Source organism: Protobothrops mucrosquamatus, unplaced genomic scaffold (genome assembly GCF_001527695.2).
Source record: "Protobothrops mucrosquamatus isolate PMUCROS unplaced genomic scaffold, P.Mucros_1.0 scaffold2604, whole genome shotgun sequence".
Classification (NCBI taxonomy): domain Eukaryota; kingdom Metazoa; phylum Chordata; class Lepidosauria; order Squamata; family Viperidae; genus Protobothrops; species Protobothrops mucrosquamatus.
In genome coordinates this window covers 124,670-140,886 of record NW_015388658.1, presented here as the reverse complement: position 1 = coordinate 140,886, position 16,217 = coordinate 124,670, and the positions used below count along the sequence as shown (strand labels likewise).

Below are 16,217 nucleotides of genomic sequence, written 5' to 3'. Positions count from 1 at the left end.
AACTGGTGATCAGTGGGCTCAAGAAAACATTCTTTGGTCTTCAGATCTTCAATACCTTGTCATTTGCATACATGAAGTAATAAAATAATATCCTTTTTTATATATATATATATTTATATATTTTATACATAGCTATTGTTTACACAATATTAATGTTTAAAGCATTTATAAAGTTAGCTTGTAACTAAAATTCTTTGAAGACGAATGTGTACAGGAATGTCTCCTGTGTTCACCCTGGCCTGGCCAACTGGTAAGTTACCGTATTTGGGTTATTTTTTCTTGCCCGAATCTATCCAGAGACAGTCTGAATAGTTTTGAAAACTGAATAGCACAGTTTTCACTTGACCCAAACGTGAATACTGTACTTCCTTCTGGTGCTGTTTTTTTTTTCTGACCATTCTGTTTCCTGTAACTATTGATAATCTCCAGATTATCCATGCAGTGTTACCCTTTTATGCTGCTTGTCTCTTTCTTGATTTGTGTGTTCGGGATTTCTTTTGTAATGCGTAGCTTTGTGTAATAAACAGGATTTGGGAAAAGTTCTTTCTCTTGTTCTTTCCACTGTTTGGAAGTGAAGCCTTTTTAGAAACATTTGGATCTTATCTGCTCCTCCTGGACAGACGTGGCCATTGGGCTGCAGGAATATCAGTACCAAGTGATGCCTTATTGTGGAGCTGAGGAAAAAGAGAGGTCCTTTCTCAGCAGTAGCCTTCCTGCGGCCACTGCCCACATGAAGGGGTCTGTCCATTCAAGCAGGAAGCTTGCCAAGCCTCTCTACCCATTCCTTTTTTTAAGAATTAACACTTTTGCAAATCTTATGTGGATGTACTCATGGGCACACCCACACGCCTTTCAGATAGTCAGGACCCAGGTGAGCCAAATCAAGTCAATATTTATTACAGTCAAAAGACCAGAGCGAGTTAAAAACTCTCAAGGAACATCCAGTTAAAAAAATTATAGAATAAAATAATAAATGACAGATAACATCTATATTAAAATCACAATTTGGCATCCAATCTGTCAGTTGCCCCCAAGCAAAACTCAGCATGGCCTAGCTATAATATAATTTCAATCCTTACACTGTGAGGCCCATCATCATTAAATACTAAAATGCAAGAGGGGGATAATACAAAACGGTTTGCTGCATTGTGTAAAATCACTAGGATGGATTAATCACCCGTTTCCGACAAATCCCCAGTGCTGCTGTGCAGAATCTATCCAGCTGTGCTGTAATCGCACAGCGATTTGATCAGACGCTGGAGATAAGCAGTGTCGGAACGGTCCAAATACCTATCAATTATTGGGAAGATAAGGGTTTTTTCGAATATCTCTATAAAAAGAGCATTGAAGGAGGATGTGTCCGGCAGACCCTGGTGATCACTGACAAGTCCATGCAGTTTTTTCGGCAACGTTTTCAGGAGTGGTTTACCCTTGCCTACTTCCTAGGGCTGGAAGGGAGTGACTGGCTTTGTACGTAAGGTAGGACTAGAACTTAAGTTGTTTGTAGCCCAGTCTGATTTCTACACCAAACCAATTTTCTCAGCAAATTTGATAACTCCTTGAACAAGAGATACAGCTTATTTTAAAATGTTTTTGCCAAGCTCCTCAAATTTATCAAGGCTGATCTGTGGGTTTGTAATAAAAGTTTCATATCTAAATGCAAGTCCGTGAAGTACGGCATGCTTTACTGTAGATGATCTGTGGCAGAGCCAGGAGAAAGAGGATGCTTTGATTCTTGTGCTCCTTGATCTCTCACCGGCTTTCAATACTGTTGCCATGGTATCCTGAGCTGTCTCCATCCCTCCAGAATTGCCTGCAGCTTCTTCCTCTGTTGCTGCTGCTCACAGCCACAACTGAGCCCAAAATCCTTGTTGCTAAGTGAAATAATAGAATAAAAAATAGAATAGAATAGAATAGAATAGAATAGAATAGAATAGAACAGGAGCTGGAAGGGACCTTGGAGGTCTTCTAGTCCAGCCCCCTGCTCAAGCAGGAGAACCTCTACCGTCCCAGACAGGTGAATGTCCAGTCTCTTCTTGAAAATCTCCAGTGAGGGAGCGCCCATGATTTCTTGTGGCAAGCTGTTCCACTGGTTGATTGTCCTGACTGTCAGGAAGTTTCTCCTTAATTCCAGGTTGCTTCTCTCCTTGATCAGTTTCCAACCATTGTTTCTCGTCCTTCCCTCTGGTGCTCTGGTGAACAACCTGACCCCCTCTTCTTTGTGGCAGCCCCTCAAATACTGGAATACTGCTATCATGTCTCCCCTATTTCTTCTTTTCTTTAGACTGGCCAAACCCAAGTCCTGCAGCCATTCTTCATACGTTTTGGTCTCCAGGCCTTGGATCGTCTTAGTTGCTCTTCTCTGAATTTTTTCCAAGGTCTCAACATCTTTTTTGTGATATGGTGACCAAAATTGGCTGCAGTATTCCAGGTGTGACCTTACTAAGGATTTATAAAGCGGTACTAATACTTAAGGGAATCTTGCCCCATTTTATGACCCTTTTATGCCACCATTGTTAAGTGAATCACCGCAGTAGTTGTTCGTAACCCGGTCATTAAGTCAAACTGGCTTCCCCATTGCTTGTCAGAAGGCCATAAAAGGGGATCACGTGACCCTGGGACACTGCGACCCTCATAAATACGAGTCAGTTGCCAAGCATCCAAATTTTGATCACGTGACTATGGGGATGCCGCAACGGTCTTAGGTGAAATATGAAAGCCGCCATTTGGAATTTGGCGCTGCAATTCCCGGCGGCGCCGCAAGGGGCGGCCTGGGACGCCTCCATCGTTCCGAGGAAAAGCCTTCCCAAAATGGCGCTCTGCCCCAGGAGCTCCGTCTCCGAAGCTGCCGCGCAGACTCAGTAAGCCCTCTTGTAGGTCGGACCTTCTCTAAATGGCTGCCGGGACCGCTCTCTGCCTTCAGGAGCAGGCTGCACTTCCTGTCCCGGCCGGAAGCCATCCCGTCATCCCTTGCGAGGCCGGCGGCAGTAGTTTCGACGGCCGCTTTGGAGAAACCTCTTTTGGTGGGCCGACATGGCTGACGTGCTGGACCTTCACGAGGCGGGCGGCGAGGACTTCGCCATGGACGAGGATGGCGACGGTACGGCTCGCGCCATTCCCCTGCTTTAGCTTCTTTAGCGGCCGCCCGCGTCGCAATAGCCCTGCGAGGTGGGCCGCGGAGGCTGACGAGCTGCGCATGCGCGCTGCTTTTATTCCTTTCAGTACATCATTTCCCATTTCTCAATTTTAGCGAGCGCTTAAGACGGCCATTAAACACATTTCACTGATTATTTACTGAAATGTCCTGACTGGGGGAAGAATTAGCCAGTGGAACGGCTTGCCACCAGAAGTTGTGGGTGCCCCATCACTGGACAGCCACTTGTACAGGGTCTCCTGCCAGAGCGGGGGTTGGGTTGGGCTAGATGACCTCCAAGATCCCTTCCAGCTCTGTTATTCGGTTATCTCTGTTATTTTCTTGAGCATTCAAGAGCTCAACTAGCGTCCTGCACACTGCATGAGAGAGAACGGGTCTTGAGGTGGTTGTGTGGCTTACTCTTTTGTGTATTTGAAAAATGTTATCCTACATCCCTCAGTGATCTTTTCTAAAGATTAAACGTACTCAAATTGCCTTGGGCCTCTCCTCCATTTGTCTGAAATGGTCTAGGGCAGGGGTAGGCAACCTTGGCTCTTTTATGACTCGTGGACTTCAACTCCCAGAATTCCTGAGCCAGCCACGCTGAGGGGAAAGGGAGAGGCTTCCAAGCTGAGCCGTGCTGGCTCAGGAATTCTGGGAGTTGAAGTCCCCAAGTCATAAAAGAGCCAAGGTTGCCTACCCCTGGTCTAGGGTCCCCTGCTTGAGCAAGGGGTTGGACTAGAAGACCTCCAAGGTCCCTTTCAACTCTGCTATTTTGTTCTGATTATATTGTACACCACCCAGAGCCCCTCTCCGAGGGAGCTGGACGGTTGAGGAATATGAAGTATAAATAAGTAGGAAATTAGTAAAGGAAATGTAAAACCGAAGTTTAAATGCTTTATATGTTCATGTTCAAATCATGTTTTAGTTAAAAAGCTGTTTTCCCTGATCTTCTACTGATGGGCTTATTTTCCCTGTGTGTGAATTCTGGGTTCTTGTCTTTGTTTTTATTCTTTTTTTTTTTTGCACGTAACAGTTAAGCGGCTTCTTCTGAATGTTGTTAATTTTCACTGAAGATCCCACTAGGGAACTTTCTTTCAGGTCATCTAGCTGTCCTGTGATTGTAGGGCAGAGGACCCTTTTCTTAGCTTGTTGGTTCTGTTCTTAGCATTAATTTTTTTTCTGGTATTTACTTATAATCGGCTTCCTATTACAGGTAATCCTTGATGAACACCCACAATTGAGCCCAAAATTTATGTTGCTAATTTGTTAAGTGAGTTTTGTCCCACTTAACAACTTTTCTTGCCACAATTGCTAAGTGAATCACTGCCATGGATAAGTTAGTAACCCGGTTGTTAAGTGAAGCTGGCTTCCTCATTGACTTTGCTGGTCAGAATGTTGCAAAAGGGGATCACGTGACCCCAGGACACTGCCACCGTCATAAATATGAACCAGTTGTCAAGCATCTGAATTTTGATCACGTAACCGTGGGATGCTGCAGCAGCCACACTTTTTTTTAGTGTTGCCGTAACTTTGAACAGTCATTAAATGAACTGTTGTAAGTCGAAGACTACCTGTACCTAAATCTGTCATTCCATGTTCTGCACTCCGGGATGGAAGGGGGCAATGAGTTAACTTCTTATATGTGGGATTTTTTCAGGCTTTGAAGAACATCATGTCCCCACATAATCCTTTTTGTATGAAGAATAAACAGTCCACGTTTCTTCATCTCTTGTCACAATTCAACTTGTATAGGTAGTCCTCGACCTATGTCCACAGTTGAGCCCAACATTTCCATTGCTAAGCAAGACAGTTGTTAAGTTTTGCCCATTTTGCGTCTTTTACTGCTGTAGTTGTTAAGTGAATCACCGCAATTGCTAAGTTAGTAAACACGGTTGTTGAGTGAATCTGGCTCCCCCATTGACTTTGCTTGTTGAAGGTCGCAAAAGGGGATTGCACATGATCCCGGGACGCAGCGACAGTCATAAATATGAGTCAGTTGGCAAGCACCTCAATTTTGATCACATGACCATGGGGATGCTGCAACAGCCGTGTGAAAAATGATCATAAGTCACTTTTTTCAGTGCTGCTGTAACTTTGAACAGTCACTAAATGAATGGTTGTAAGTCGAGACTATCTGTATTGTGAATTGGGCTTTCAGAGTGACTGTGCAGTCATTACAAGCGAAGCGTTTTCCATTCTTTGTTGTTAACTGATCCAAATATATTTGATTTCTCTTCAGAAAGCATCCACAAATTGAAGGAAAAGGCGAAGAAAAGGAAAGGCAGAGGTTTTGGGTCAGGTAAGTTGTTCTTTCAGCTTAGCTGCAGTTGGTCATGAGGACTAGCAACCAGGAGACTGTATGTTCCAGTCCCACCTTAGGCACAAAAATCGATTGGGTGACTTTGGACCAGTTATACTCTCTTAGCCTAATTTACCCCCACAGGGTTGTTGTTTTGGGGGGGAAAAGGAAGGAGAATTGGGTACGTTTGCCACCTTGAATCACTTATCTGAGTGATAAAAGATATTTTATTTATGAAAATGGTAAAGGTGGGATATAAATAAATATAAATAAATGGTATTGCCTGTGACATGTTCCATCCCATTCTACACGAGATACAGGCATGGTTTGGGACCTAGATAGTTAAAAATTTGTGCTTGACCAACACTAGAACAGAATAAAAGTTTGTTTGTGTCATCACTGTGAGGTTTTTCAAAGGCACGTTCCTCCCAAGCTGTGAGAAATTAAACTGGTTTTGCCATCCCTAGAGCAGTGGTGGCACAGTGGTTAGAATGCAGCATTGCAGGCTAATTCTGCCCACTGCCGGCAGTTCGATCCTGACCGGCTCAAAGTTGACTCAGCCTTCCGTCCTTCCGAGGTCGGTAAAACGAGGACCCAGATTGTTGGGGGACAAGAGGCTGGCTTTGTAAACTGCTTAGGGTTGTAAAACACTGAAGCAGGATATACGTCTAAGTGCGGTTGCTCTCTCCCCTTGTCTGGGAGGCGAGGTGTGCCATGTAGGTTTCCCACTTGCTATTCTTTGAGAGTAAGAACCAGCTTACAATACCTCCGGGAATGTGTTCAGTTGCTACTTGTATTTAATTACATATGGTGTGTGTGTGTGTGTGTGTGTGTGTGTGTGTGTGTGTGTGTATGTGTCAAAAGTTTAGTTTCTCTCTAAAACCCATTTTCTGTTTTTTGCTCCTGGGCGTATCCGAACAGAAGAGGGCTCCAGAGCCCGCGTTCGTGAGGATTACGACAGTGTGGAACAAGATGGCGACGAACCGGGTCCTCAGAGATGTGAGACGACGCCCTTACTTTTTTCTTCCTTTTAACGCAGTGGTTCTCAACCTTCCTAATTCCGCGACCCATTGGCCCCCGCCCCGCCGCGACCCTAACCACGCCCATTCACTCCCATCCTTGCCCCGCCCCCACCAGCATGATGCCGCGCGTGCTGGGCGAAGGTATGATGAAGCGCCGGGTGTTCTCCAGCGCGCTGGCCAGCAGGAAAAGCAGCAAGGTGATGGGCCACAACGGGAACGGTTCTCCGGGCGGACGGAACCGCAGCAGCACCAGCAGCACCTCCACGACCAGAGTGGTAGCCAACATTGCACCGGCGCACACAGGCAGCACCCTCTGGTCCCAGTCGCGGCCTTCCATGGCGGCGGCAGAGCGCGTGCGTGGCCCACGCGCCTCTCTTCCGGCTTCGCTTCAGCCGCCACTTCCCGCTCAAATCGCTCAGCCAATCGGTGGCGGCAGCCACTCCTAAACCCGCCTTTTGAGCTGATTCTATCCAATCGGCGCTCTGACTTCGGAGACTTTCCTTGTTTACCTCAGCAATTTGCCTTGCTGACAAGTGTGTCAGGGATGCGATTCTAGCCAAGTGTTCAAACAATCATATTGTTCTTAACAGGCAGCCGTAAAGGCCTATTATTGTATGGGCAAATGCTCTTCATCTGGACCTGTGTTTAAATCTGACTCCTCCATCTTGAAAACGACCCCTGTGAAAGGGTCGTTCGACCCCCAAAGGGGTTGCGACCCACAGGTTGAGAACCGCTGTTTAGTGTGTCAACAGTTTCCCTGTGCGCGTTTCAAATGGTCCTTCACTTTGAGCCTCATCTTTTTTTGACCCTTTGTGTCTCTCCAGCGGTGGAAGGTTGGATCCTCTTTGTGACGGGCGTGCACGAGGAGGCCACTGAGGAGGACATTCATGACAAGTTTGCTGAGTTTGGGGAGATCAAGAACCTCCACTTGAATCTTGACCGGCGGACAGGCTATCTGAAGGCATGTATGAGTGGGGCAGCTTGTGGGGCTGGTTCTTCCCAGAGAAAGGCGTAGGGAAGTCACCGAATGGTCATTTAGGCTCAGCTGGGATGGAAAACACATTCAGTGTTCTGATGAGAGGCTCTTGGGAGCGACAGGTATTCCTGATTGCCCGCTTTCTTGACGTGAGGCGAGTTTACAAACGACAGGTAGTCTCCGAGTTACGACCGCAGTTGAGCGGGTCAGCAGGCTGAAGGGGAGGGGGTCGCCCCAGGAGAGGTAGTCCTCGACTCAACGACTGCAACGGAGCCCCAAATTTCTGTTGTTAGACGAGATGTTTGTTAAGTGAGTTTTGCCCCATGTTATGACCTTTCTTGCCACAGTTGTTAAGTGAATCCCTGCAGCTGATTAGTTAGGAACCAGATTGTTAAGTGAATCCGGCTTCCCCATTGGCTTTTCTTGTCAGAAAGTTGCAAAAGGGGATCACGTGACACCCCCCCCCCCCAGGACACTGCAGCCGTCGTAAATATGAGCCAGTTGCCAGGCATCTGAATTTTGATCACGTGACCATGGGGATGCCACAAAGGCCATAACTGTGAAAATGGTCGTAAGTCGCTTTTTTCAGTGCCGTTGTAAACTTTGAATGGTCACTAAATGAACTTGTAAGCCTGTACTAAGCCAACCTTTGGTTTGATTGTGGCATAATCTGTGACTAACTCTCTAAACCGTGGCTAAGGAAGTCAAGATAGTCACAGATTTGCCAGGAATCAAGAGAGTAAGGCCTGCTTGAATGAATCCTTTGGGCTGATAGCATGTTGTTGGGAGCGCTCACACCTCTTTCCCAAATGTCTTGCAGGGTTACACGCTGGTGGAATACGAGACCTACAAAGAGGCCCAAGCCGCCATGGAAGGCCTGAATGGGCAGGACCTGATGGGGCAGCCCATCAGCGTGGACTGGTGCTTCGTCAGAGGCCCTCCGAAAGGAAAACGAAGGTGGGGGGGGGTTTGAAGCCCACGAACAAACTTTCAGTCTGCCAGATGTGCACCAAGTCTGTGTGTACCTTCTGGGAATGCGAAGTAGTTAAAGTACAATAGTTAAAAGTACTCTAGAAAGAGTACAGAGAAGAGCAACAAAGATGATTAGGGGACTGGAGGCTAAAGCATATAAGGAAAGGCTGCTGGAATTGGGTATGTCTAGTTTAACGAAGAGAAGGACAAGGGGGGACATGATAGCAGTCTTCCAGTATCTCAGGGGCTGCCACAAAGAAGAGGGAGTCAAGCTATTCTCCAAGGCGCCTGAAGGCAGGACAAGAAGCAACAGATGGAAACTGATCAAGGAGAGAAGCAACCTGGAACTAAGGAGAAACTTCCTGACAGAACAATTAACCAGTGGAACCACCTGCCTCCAGAAGCGGTGAATGCTTCATCGCTGGAGGTTTTCTAAGAAGAGACTGGACAGCCATTTGTCCGAAATGGTATAGGGTCTCCTGCTTGGGCAAGGGGTTGGAGTAGATGACCTACAAGGTCCCTTCCAACTTTATCATTATTATTATTATTATTATTATAAAGGCGTAGGGCAGTCACCGAATGGTCATTTAGGCTCAGCTGGGATGGAAAACACATTCAGTGTTTTCAAACACTGAAAATGGAGGAATTTCCTCAGTGCGAACAATTCGTCAGTGGAACAGCTTGCCTCTCGGAGTTGTTCTGGGTGCTACATCAAGGGAGTTCTCGGGAAATGATTGCAGAATCATTTGTCTGGGATGGTATGAGGACTCCTGTCTTAGAGGGGGTTAGACTAGAAGATCTTCAAGAGCCCTTCCAGTCCCACGATTCTATGATGCATGCATTATTTTTCTTTTATTAAACACGTGGAAATAGGTCAGGCCCTGAATGGATTTGTGTAGCAGAAAAACATTTGCAAATAGCAAGAGACCCTTTCATTTTCTCTTGGTCTGTTTCTGCCTAGGAGCGGCCGTAGAAGAAGCCGAAGTCCTGACCGAAGACGGCGCTGAAACGGCTTCCATTTTGCAACTCCCGCACTGTGAATGCCTCAGACATCACCTTCCTAACTCAACGGGCTGAATTCAAGTGGAGAGATGCAGTCTTGGCAAAGGGGGTTCCCATTTATTTGCCCTAACTGCCACCTGTTTAATTTTATATTAGACCAGGGGTAGGCAACCTTGGCTCTTTTGTGACTCGTGGACTTCAACTCCCAGAATTCCTGAGCCAGCATGGCTCAGCTTGGAAACCTCTCCCTTTCCCCTCAGCATGGCTGGCTCAGGAATTCTGGGAGTTGAAGTCCACCAGTCATAAAAGAGCCAAGGTTGCCTACCCCTGTATTAGACTAATCATTTTTAATTTTTTTCCCCTTAACCTTTTGACTGTTGTTATCAAATGACTTGAGATTTTCATTTTTTCCTGTGTCCTTTGACTTTGCCCGCCTATTCTGTGTTTGTAAAGATAATTCTGGTTTTAAGCCTGTAAAGGATCTCTGAAGCAGCATTCAGAATAAAAGGCTATGGGTTTTTTTAAACTGTGGTAACTCTTTTTTATTACAAAACCCTAAATAGCATAAACATGGTTTACACTTACAACTCCTTGTTCAGGAATCCATTGGATAGTAGATAAGATATAAGATAAGATAACCTTTATTGTCATTTTTTTACTATGGGCACAACGGCACACATCAAAAATGAAAGTTGCCCGCTTTCAAAGTGAAACACATACATGACACACACCTAAACATACTATGTGCAACATATGTATAGACCCACATCCCTACATATACATAGCAAATAAATATTAAATACTGTCCATCTTGAATATATAACGGAAGAAGGAAGCTTGAGAGTTCACAAGGTGTATGGAATGAAACTATGGCTGAATCTGGATGTTCTGCTTCGGATACCACGAAGCCCCCTCCTCCCAGAAGGTAACAAGGAAAACAGGTCGTGAAGAGGATCTGTAGTGTCCCAGATGATCTTACGGACCCTGCTCAAACAACGCTTCTGTGCTATGTCCTGGATGGGAGGAAGGGAACTGCCAGTGATCTTTTCTGCCGTCCTCACCACTCTCTGCACGCCTTACTGTCTGAAGCAGGGATGCTTCCAAACCAGACTGTGATGCTGTATGACAGGATGCTCTCGATCGTCCCCCTGTAGAAAGTGGTCAGGACAGGGGAAGGAAGATGTGCTTTTCTCATGCGACGCAGAAAATGCAGGCGCTGCTGTGCCCGCTTCACCAGTTTCTCACTGTTGAGCGACCAAGCCAGCCTACTCGTTAGCTGCACACCCAGGAATTTGATGCTGGTAACCATCTCCACTGGTGAATCATTAATGCACAGAGAAGTGTGGCTGTGCCTTCCTTTTCTGAAACCGACAATTGATCTCTGGTTTTTCTGGTATTTAAAACTAGGCTGTTTTCCTTACACCAGTTCACCAACCCCTCAACCTCCTTGCGGTAAGCTTCCACCTTGTCATCCTGAACAAGGCCCACTACTGTTGTATCAGCTGCGAACTTTACAATATGGTTGGTGGCAAACAACACAACAGTCGTGGGTCAACAGGGTGAACAGCAGCGGACTTAGGACGCAGCCCTGAGGAGAACCTTTCTAAGTTCTAGAGTAAGAACAGTCACTTGAGATCCTTGAACCCAGGAGCATCCATGCGCAGGCAGGGGGTGAAGTCTTCTGTGGGGATGTGTCTATCTCAGAGGTCCCCAACCTTTTGGGCACCAGGGACCGGTTACATGGAGAGAGGTTTTCCCACGGACCAGAGAGCGTGGTTTTGTGTGCTGCCTGCATCCCACGGATGGGGCTTTGCTTGTTTGTGTGGACCGGTTGCTGGCATTCCGCAGCCACGGACCGGGGGTTGGGGACCCCTGGTCTACATTTTCCCCAACATGGAGAGCCCTTTAAGGCTGAAGACTTTAACTCCCAGCATTCCCATCCCAACATCTGGAATCCCAAAGGAGAGGCAGGCTTGCTCCAGAAACTTACCAAGGCTTGGCTCGGATAACGTTTCAAAGAGTTCAATAATTTTTCGGTCTTGGCCTGGTCTCTACAGCACACCAGGTAGGCAGATCTGCTCCAGTTAGTTTCTGCTGTTCAGGTAACTAAGCACAGGTGATCTGTTTTTCCAGAGTGCATTTGACTCCAGCATACAATTTTGCCTGCTATTGTTTTCTGAACAGCAGTGCGTCAACAACACAATTATAGCGGCTGATCCATGTCCACCCCCCCCTTTTTTTTTTTAACAGCTGCCACCTACTTCCTGCAAGCTTCCCTATCAGTTCTGCAAAAGCTCAGGACTTTTTGCAGAATCACTAAAGTTGAGGAAAAGCAAAAATCATTCCCACTTTTCAATCAGTTCATTATAGAAAAATACAACGTCCTGGAGAACTTCACTGTAGGTCTGTAAATGGAAATGCCCCCATCTTTGAGAATTGTGCTCCATGTATTGTGAAGGGCGCTATGCGCTGTGGGAAGCTGGTTCTGATTGAGGGGTGTCATCTCGGCAACCCACAAAACCTTTTCAAAGCAGCAGAACCTGTTAAAGAAGCCCAGAGAACACGTCCCTCTTCAGAACCCTGATTTTTGAGATGAATTCTGCTCCCTTTAGGAGAAAATCAATCCTCCGAGACGGGTAGCCAAGATGGGCATCTTTGCAATAATTACAATTACATGTAATTATTTAACTTCAGCATACAGGTAGTCCTTGACTTATGACTACAATTGAGCCCAGAATTTATGTTCCTAAGCGAGACACTTGTTAAGTGAGTTTTGCCCCGTTTTACAACTTTTCTCACCACAGTTGTTAAGTGAATCACTGCCGTGGATAAGTTGGTAACCTGGTTGCTAAGTGAATCTGGCTTCCCCCATTGACTTTGCTTGTCGGAAGATCGCAAAAGGGGATCACGTGACCTTGGGACATGGCAACGGTCACAAATTTGAACGAATTGCCAAGTATCTGAATTTTGATCACGCGATCATGGGGATGCGGCATAAGTGAGAAAAATGGTCCTAAGTCACATTTTTCAATGCTGCTGTAACTTCGAATGGTCACTAAATGAACTTGAAGTCAAGGACAACCTGACCTTCCCTGCCTGGGATTGTAACCAGCTTCTGTCAACAGACCCTGGGCTCTGCGCACTGTGGGAAACAGCCCATCCCACATGGCTAGGGTTGGGCCAAACCCGGCTCTTGCGAAGGCGGCCCCCTCTCTTGCAATTTGGGCCACCCCTTCGGCTTTGCACGTAATTTCAAGCAGCCCTCGGCTTACAACACTTCATTTAGTGACCGTTCCAGGTTACAACAGCACTGAAAAACGTAACCGAGGACCATTTTTCACACTTACAACTTCGGCAGCATCCCTACGATCACGTGATTGACATTCGGATGCTTGGCAACTGGTTCATACTTACGACTGTTGCTGAGTCCCGGGGTCCAGTGCCACCTGCTGACAAGCAAAGTCAACGGGGGAAGCCGGATTCACTTAACAACCGTCTTCCTCACTAATCAACGGCGGCCAGAAAGGTGGTAAAATGGGGCCAAACTCCCTCAACGGTCTTGCCTGCCGACAGAAATTGGGGGCCTCCCTTGTGGTCGTAAGCCCAGGACCACCCGTCCTGGGGCTGCCCGCCCACCCACCCCCTTCATCCTGCTGACCCGCCTGGGGCTGAAAGCGTGGCTGAAAGCGGGACGGCAGCAAGGCGAGGGGGCGGGGCGAGGGGCGGGGTCCCGGTTTCCCTCCCTCCCTCCCTCCTTGGCGACGGCTCCTCCCCCTGGTGGCGGGGCGAGCGAACGTGGCAGCCGGCGGAGGCGTCCCCGGCCGAGCCCGCCCCTCCATTTCGCACCGGGCGCCGAGCGGGAGGCCGAGGTGAGGCGGCGCGGGGGTCCTTCCGCTCCCGGAGGGGGAAGAGAAGGGGAGGGGTCTTCGCGGGGGGGGGAGAAATTCTGATCTCATTACGGGCGGGGGTCGCGGCTGCTCCGGTTGGGGGCGGGAGGGGGACTCAGCGCGGCCGCCCACCCCTCACTCCCCCAGGGAAGACTTCGCCCCGTGCCCGCGCATGCGCTCGAGCGCGCGCCGCAGGGGGGGGGAAACGTTGTGGTGGGGGGAGAGGGGGGAAACGCGCACACGCGCGGCAGCGGAGCGAGTCTCCGAGACGTGGCAATGCCGGCCGGCGCGTGCGCAAACGGCCTCCGCCCTTCCCGTGGCGTGTCGGGAGTCGTAGTTCTCTTGGCCTGTGGGCCTGCGGCTTTCTGGCTTGTTTTGTTTTGTTTTTCTCTCTCTTTTCCTCTTTGCTTTTTAGTGTTTTCTTTCTTTAGGGCTGATTCTCTTATTTCTCCCACTTTTTCTTTTTTTCCTCTCTTATTTCCCCCGGGGTTCCCCCCCTCTCCTCATTAGCCCTGATTTACACAAACACTTCATCAGGTAAGTCATCAAATTTGCAGATGACAGGAATATACCAGCTGGCAGGAATACACAACACTCCAGAAGTTACAGGCTTAAGGTACAGGAGGATCTTGACAAACTTGAACACTGGGCGCTATCTAACAAAATGAAATTCAATGGTGAAAAAAGTAAGGTTCTACATTTAGGCAAGAAAAAACAAATGTGCAGGTATAGTATAGGGAGTACCTTGCTCAATAGTAGTAACTATGAGAAGGATCTCGGAGTCCTAGTGGACAATCACCTAAATAGGAGCCAGCCGTGTGCTGCAGCTGCCAAAAAAGCCAACACAGTGCTGGGCTGCATTAACAGAGGGATAGAATCAAGATCACGTGAAGTATTAATACCACTTTACAAGGCCTTGGTAAGGCTACACTTGGAATACTACGTCCAGTTTTGGTCACCACGATGTAAAAAAGATGTTGAGACCCTAGAAAGAGTGCAGAGAAGAGCAACAAAGATGATTAGGGGACTGGAGGCTAAAACATATAAGGAACGGTTGCTGGAATTGGGTATGTCTAGTTTAACGAAGAGAAGGACGAGGGGGGACATGATAGCAGAGTTCCCATATCTCAGGGGCTGCCACAAAGCATGGGGGTCATCCTATTCTCCAAAGCACCTGAAGGCAGGACAAAAGGCAACGGGTGGAAACTAACCAAGGAGAGAAGCAACCTAGAACTAAGGAGAAACTTCCTGACAGTTAGAACAATTAACCAGTGGAACACCCTGCCTCCAGAAGCGGTGAATGCAACACTGGAAGTTTTTAAGAAGAGACTGGACAGCCATTTGTCCGAAATGGTATAGGGTTTCCTACCTGAGCAGGGGGTTGGACTAGATGACCTTCAAGATCCCTTCCAACTTTATTATTCTGTTATTTTATCTATCTCAGAAGAATGTAAGGCTCTGGGCAGAGTTTGCCTGCAATACTGCACTTAACTACTGCTCCTTAGGTACAAATGACATACAACCATTCATTTAGTGACCAAAGTTACAACGGTACTGAAAAAAGGGACGTATGACCAGTTTTCACACTGTTGCAGCATCCCCAGAATTACGTGATTAAAATTCGGGCCCTGGGCAACTGAACATGTACTTATAACGACTGCAACATCCCACAGTCACATGATCACCATTTCTAAATTTCTCAGCCGGCTTCCAGTAAGCAAAGTCAGTGGGGAAGCCAGATTCAAGCAAGAGCCATGTGATTCAGTTAACAACCGGAATGATTCACTTAGCAACTGTGGCCAGAAAGGTTGTAAAGTCGGGTGCAACTCACGTAACATCTGTCTTGCTTAGCCATGGAAATTTTGGGGTCAATTGTGGTCGTAAGTCGAGGGCTGTCTGTAATTGCATTCACAGGTCCTGCTCAGCTCTGCTGATCTTGACCTTAGTTTTGGGGATGGCTTTCCATGGGCGCCCAACCCCAACTTGTTTTATTTTAATTTGCGTTGTCTTCTGCAAACCAAGAACATTATTCCTCAGTTGATCATGTTCTGTAAATCCAGCCTCGCTCCTGTCATTCCTTTTCCTTTTTGCATTGCTATCTCTCTCTTTCCCTTTTCCTCTCCTCCAGGACAAATTCTGAAACACGATGNGGGGGGGGAATTCTGATCTCATTACGGGCGGGGGTCGCGGCTGCTCCGGTTGGGGACGGGAGGGGGACTCAGCGCGGCCGCCCACCCCTCACTCCCCCAGGGAAGACGTCGCCCCGTGCCCGCGCATGCGCACGAGCGCGCGCCGCGGGGGGGGAAACGATGTGGTGGGGGGAGAGGGGGAAACGCGCACACGCGCGGCAGCCGCGCAGCGGAGCGAGTCTCCGAGACGTGGCAATGCCGGCCGGCGCGTGCGCAAACGGCCTCCGCCCTTCCCGTGGCATGTCGGGAGTCGTAGTTCTCTTGGCCTGTGGGCCTGCGGCTTTCTGGCTTGTTTTGTTTTGTTTTTCTCTCTCTTTTCCTCTTTGCTTTTTAGTGTTTTCTTTCTTTCTTTAGGGCTGATTCTCTTATTTCTCCCACTTTTTCTTTTTTTCCTCTCTTATTTCCCCCGGGGTTCCCCCCCTCTCCTCATTAGCCCTGATTTACACAAACACTTCATCAGGTTCCAATCCTACTATAGCACTTAGACTTGTACCAATGGAGGAGAACATTTGTAGCTCAGAAAGCATCATGGACCCCTCAGTTAGACTTGTACACTGCTCCATAATTCATTTCAGCCCTCTCTGAGTGGTTTAGAATGTCACCATATTGCCCCCAACAATCTGGGTCCTTGTTGTGGGTTAGACCAGAGATCCCCCAACAGTGGCAACTTTTGGGGAATTCTGGGAGTTGAAGTCCACAGCTCTTAAAGTTGCCACAGTTGGGGACCCCTGGGT

The 16,217-nt window shown here is 47.8% G+C and overlaps 1 protein-coding gene across 1 annotated transcript; it reads left to right on the top strand.

Moving 5' to 3' along the window:
• Positions 1-2,980: 2,980 nt before the first annotated feature.
• Positions 2,981-9,560, top strand: RBM8A (RNA binding motif protein 8A). Its single transcript, XM_015825368.1, has 6 exons — positions 2,981-3,100; positions 5,376-5,435; positions 6,357-6,434; positions 7,282-7,418; positions 8,254-8,390; positions 9,367-9,560. Exons 1-6 carry the CDS (start codon positions 3,034-3,036, stop codon positions 9,410-9,412), a joined length of 525 nt encoding a protein of 174 aa, XP_015680854.1. The 5' UTR covers positions 2,981-3,033; the 3' UTR covers positions 9,413-9,560.
• The last annotated feature ends 6,657 nt before the right edge of the window (positions 9,561-16,217 follow it).

Coding starts and splice junctions, on each gene's coding strand:
- RBM8A (XM_015825368.1), top strand. CDS start 3,034: ATGGCTGACGTGCTGGACCTTCACGAGGCGGGCGGCGAGGACTTCGCC. Junction 3,101..5,375: donor CATGGACGAGGATGGCGACG/GTACGGCTCGCG, acceptor ATTTCTCTTCAG/AAAGCATCCACAAATTGAAG. Junction 7,419..8,253: donor GGCGGACAGGCTATCTGAAG/GCATGTATGAGT, acceptor AATGTCTTGCAG/GGTTACACGCTGGTGGAATA.